The 4,512-nt window shown below is 52.4% G+C and overlaps 4 protein-coding genes across 6 annotated transcripts; all 4 read left to right on the plus strand.

Annotated features, from left to right (window-relative positions):
* Positions 1-59: 59 nt before the first annotated feature.
* KVP17_002922 (uncharacterized protein) lies at positions 60-737 on the plus strand (the record flags this gene model as incomplete). The annotated part of the gene is made up of 1 exon (XM_068519672.1): positions 60-737. The coding sequence occupies one exon, from the start codon at positions 60-62 to the stop codon at positions 735-737; it is 678 nt and encodes a 225-aa protein (XP_068377424.1).
* A 99-nt stretch (positions 738-836) lies between these two features.
* On the plus strand, positions 837-1,706 carry KVP17_002921 (uncharacterized protein; the record flags this gene model as incomplete). The annotated part of the gene is made up of 1 exon (XM_068519671.1): positions 837-1,706. The coding sequence occupies one exon, from the start codon at positions 837-839 to the stop codon at positions 1,704-1,706; it is 870 nt and encodes a 289-aa protein (XP_068377423.1).
* A 19-nt stretch (positions 1,707-1,725) lies between these two features.
* KVP17_002923 (uncharacterized protein) lies at positions 1,726-3,009 on the plus strand (the record flags this gene model as incomplete). 2 transcript variants are annotated; one of them, XM_068519673.1, is made up of 1 exon in its annotated part: positions 1,726-3,009. In XM_068519673.1, one exon carries the CDS (start codon positions 1,726-1,728, stop codon positions 3,007-3,009), a length of 1,284 nt encoding a protein of 427 aa, XP_068377425.1. The 2 variants fall into 2 exon arrangements, with proteins under 2 accessions (XP_068377425.1, XP_068377426.1); XM_068519674.1 differs by having other exon boundaries at positions 1,762-3,009.
* A 523-nt stretch (positions 3,010-3,532) lies between these two features.
* On the plus strand, positions 3,533-4,512 carry KVP17_002920 (uncharacterized protein; the record flags this gene model as incomplete). Of its 2 annotated transcripts, none has more annotated exons than XM_068519670.1 (1): positions 3,533-4,512. In XM_068519670.1, a coding segment is annotated over one exon (980 nt), but the record flags the coding sequence as incomplete, so codon positions are not given. The 2 variants fall into 2 exon arrangements, with proteins under 2 accessions (XP_068377422.1, XP_068377421.1); XM_068519669.1 differs by having other exon boundaries at positions 3,533-4,463.

The raw sequence follows: 4,512 nt of genomic DNA on the forward strand, positions 1-4,512 counted from the left end.
TGGAGCTCCGAAGGAGAGAAGGAGAGGGACCGCTGATAGTACATCGAGCCTTCGAGCGAATGGCTCCCTTCAAGCTCTCCCACCTCTCCCACAAGGCCATGCTGGAAGCACGAGTCGATTTCGGGGGATACCTTCCTCTCTCTAGGGACCAAGTCTCTTGCTTGGACCCGCAAGGTTTCACAGACAAGCTGGAGTGCGGTAACGACTCAAGTCCAAGCTTGTCCTCCGAGCACCCAAACCTCGAGGACTCGTCTCTCCACGGCGCACCCATGGCAGCCCTGCGCCCAGGCGAGCCGGTTACACATCCCAGTGGTAGGGCACAGTACCTAGCCGCTGAAGGCGAGTTCCTAGCGCAGAGCGCCTTCTGGCACCGAAAGATGGAGGAACTCCTCCAGTTCCCAAGACCCGTGCTCCTAATCATCGATATCAACAACGAGGACCTGCACGCTGTTGCACTGGACATGTTCAATGTTGATCGCGTGGCCTGCATGAAGTCAGCGAAGGAAGCCGTCACCCGCCTGTTACCCTCCGAAATTTTGTGTCTCCGGCTGTTCATCATGGAGCATGAGTGTTCCTATGTCTACAGCATTTACAGCATCATCTCCTTCATCAACGAGCGAAAATTAACATTCTCCACGAAAAGCTGTGACGGATCTCGAGTTCGAGCTTTCAGGGCTGACGACGAACAGAGACGCCTACTAGGACAGCAGCCCATCCCGAAACGTCGAAGACTGTAGTGTCACCGGAGACTGTGATGTCACCAGAGACTGTGATGTCACCGAAGACTGCGTACATTACAAGAAAAACGCACACACTCATAAACCATCATAAAAATCATGCTCACAAAAGAAAAAGAAGAACCTTCCCACGGCATGTTGCATGTCCTGAGTGGAGGACTGCTCATCCCTGCACCTAGCAGCCTACCAACCACGGTTTCTGAGGGAAAAGACCAGATGGCAATCGACTTAATTCCCACACCTGGCCTACCAACCACGGTTTCGGAGGGAAAAGACCAGATGGCATTCCCCCTGGACTCCGCGCCGAGTTACACGCTGCCACCGGTGTTCTCGCCGCGTCCTCACATCCCAATCCAAGAGAATCCGTTGCTGTCAGATGTCGATCCATCCACGTATGCCGATCTCTCTGCAGAAGCGTACCAAACTACTGTATGCGAGATTGACATCGCTGGTCGCGTGGCCGCCCTGTGCGAAGGCCTCACGCCAAAAGAGATGGCAGCCTTGCAGGATGAGGTGAGCAGGCGGATCGAGGTTGTCTCACATACGGTGAGGGATATGCCAACGAGCGCTATTCTGGCTGAATTCTGCAAGAAGAAACGGACTCAATTGGCCGTACTGCATCGAATCCAAAACGAATTCGACATGAAAATTACCGGAACGGACTTTCTACGCGAAAAGGAAGAAGTATTCACGAAGTACGGAAATGTGCCTGTTAAGCCAATCCATGACAATATAGAGGAGGTAGCAGAGCAACTACGAAAGGATGCTGCCAAACAGGTTAAATTGCTTGAAGAGATAGGACAGGCCATAGAGACGGATAAGGATGATATCGCATACAGCCTTGGGCAGCAGCTGGCTGCTCTGCAGGCATCGATGGCAAGATCCGAAACCAGGCTGCTGGCTCTGTCTGACCTGAAGATGGAAAAAAACCCTAGGATTGTAGTGGATGGGCCAAAGAAGCTGCGCTAGGCCATGATACGATTCATGAATGTGTGACTTTAGCGGAAATGCGCTGTTATTCGTCATGGCCATTGGTCTGCGAGAGCCTCTGCTGCCTCCAAGGAAGGGCACCAAGAGCTTGTGGGCGGGTTTACTGCTACTTACCTCTGCCATTGTGCTGTTGTGGGCGGTGCCTGTCCCTGTATTCGTTGATCTCGATCCAGCTGAGGCCCTCTGGGTGGCTCGACTTCACAGGACACTGCGGTCTGAGAACGCCTTGATGAAGGGCTCACGAGACTTACAAGCCCAGGTGGAAAGTCTTCCGAGCGTGACCAGCCTACCAAGCCAATGGACTGACGACGACGTAACGGTGAGCGCTGTGCAGTTCTGGATGAAGTTCAACAAGACATATGACGCTGCCGCTGAGAAGTTCCGCCGCCTGCAAATCTTTCACTCACAGATGCTAGAGGCCGAGGCGATCGCTGGGCAGGACCAAGGCTTCCGACTAGGAGCGACCTTCTTCAGTGACATACCTAAATCAGAGGATGACGAGTATATGGGCCTGAAAACCAACATGATTCCCCCGACGCTACCCCTTTGGCAGCCTCCTCTGCACTTCCAGCTGCCAGGGGATGTCGATTGGAGGACTGTAGGGTGCGTGAGGCAACCGAAGAACCAACAAAAATGCGGCTCTTGCTGGGCTTTTGCAACTGTCGCTGCATTAGAGTCTGCCGTTTGCATTGCCGGCCTGCCCGACCGTCACCCCTTGCCCAACTACTCCGAGCAGGAGTTGCTGGACTGCTCGTGGTTTTTGGGAGATCGAGGTTGTAATGGTGGCCTCACAGAATGGGGCGCAGAGTACGTAGCAGACTGGGGCTTGTGTCCAGAGGAGGAGTACGAGTATACCGCCAGCGACGGCGACTGCCGGTCCAAGTCTTGCCACAAAAGCCACTCTTGGAGGGTGGATCGTTTGCAGGCCCTCCCTCCAGATACGCAGGCGTTGATGGCCGCCTTGGTCACCAACGGACCTATCACAGTGGCCATCACTGCTGGCAATATTCCGTTCAAGCTGTACCAGGGGGGCATTCTGCGAAACACTGCTACCTGGAGCTGTGAGGGCCCGCTGGACCACGCAGTGACTCTCATTGGTTTCGGGGAAGAGAATGGAGCTCCATTTTGGATTATAAAGAACAGCTGGGGGACTGATTGGGGAGAAGGTGGCTTTATGCGTATGTCGACCCGCAGCGACGCGCCCTACGGGATGTGCAATATTTTGCAGGAACCCGTCTTGGTTTCAGTTCGCACGCTGAAGAATAATACCACATCTGTATAGATGTTTCAAGAAAGCTTCACTTCATCCTGCAGGAACCCGTCTTGGTTTCCGTTCGCACGCTGAAGAATAATACCACATCTGTGTTGATGTTTCAAGAAAGCTTCACTTCATCCTACAGGAACCCGTCTTGGTTTCCGAACGGATGTTGTGGTAAAATAGACCTTGTTGATTGCTAGACATTTTCGATTGCTGCAGTCATCCCGCATTTTGGCGCAGATTTATGGAAAGTGTGAGGGTGAAAAGTCGCTTTCGCTGTTTGGCGGCATTGGCGCTCTTTTGTCGTGAACGAGTTTTATAAAAAAAGCAAACAAATTTTGGTGTGCATTCGCTATGTGCACTGTGCCGAAAAATAAAAAATGTCGACAAATGTAAATAACTCGTGCCCGCGACCGCGACAGAGGCCGACAAGACGCAATGCTGTGAATATAACGAATGAAGACGCAGTTATTCGAGTAAGTCATTGCTGTTTGGATAACTAACCGCACCCAAGATCCAATTTTTGTGATTAGCCTCAAGTTTAGATATGAGTTTTATTTCTCCGCAGGATGCCCACGCCTATCTCGAGTCGGCGGTGGCAAGTTTGACGCTGAATAACTATCAGCTTGTAAAGATGATCGAATCGTTCAAGGACGAGGTCGATCTCGGTCTGGAAAGGCACTGGATGGAGGTGGAGGGAGAACCAGATCCCCCAGCATCATCTCTTATGATGATCGATTCGTGCATAGACGAACTGCCCACAGGACAGGAGAAAGGAGTGACATACTCCATGGATGTGGGAGGAAGCAACATCAGGGTCGCGCAAGTCCAAATCCATGGAGCTGGCTGTGTTACCCTGACCCAACGACGAACTGATGTGACGCCGAATCTCATGGACCCGCAGACGACAGCCACGGAGTTCTTTGATATTCTGGCAGAGCTTGTACGGGAGGAATTTGCGAACAATGACGACGTACAACACAGATTGGACTCTGACGGAAACGTGTTGCCGGGTAAGCGCACACCTGTCGGCCTGACGTTCTCTTTCCCCATGGAGCAGTACTCTCGGGAGTGTGCGGTGTTATCTCGTTGGACCAAGGGATGGCAGACAGCCCGAGCCACCGCAGACCCCATTGAAGGTCGGGACGTGGTTAAGCTAATGAATGATGCATTAGCGAGGAATCGCGTTCCGGCCTTCATATCCGTGTGCATAAACGACACCATAGCCACTCAAGTGACGGCTGACTTCGAGTCCAAAGGTCAAATGGGTTTACCGTGCCCCATCGGCATGATCATCGGTACGGGGTTCAATGTTAGCTACACGGAACCGCGTTTCGCCGAATTCCACTACACAAGTTCCATGATCAACATGGAGTGTGGCAATTTCAACCGAAACCTGCCCCAGACGAAGTACGATGAAGCTCTGGACGCGCTATCGGTCAATCCCGGAGTCAACCGGCTTGAGAAGATGATCAGCGGTAAGTACCTATGCCCGTTGGTGTCAATAATCCTTGAGGACATCTACAA

This window comes from the organism of the source record quoted next (assembly GCF_019968985.1).
Source record: "MAG: Porospora cf. gigantea B chromosome Unknown PgB_NODE_1921_length_4512_cov_124.153, whole genome shotgun sequence".
In the NCBI taxonomy this organism is placed as follows: Eukaryota; Apicomplexa; class Conoidasida; order Eugregarinorida; family Porosporidae; genus Porospora; species Porospora cf. gigantea B.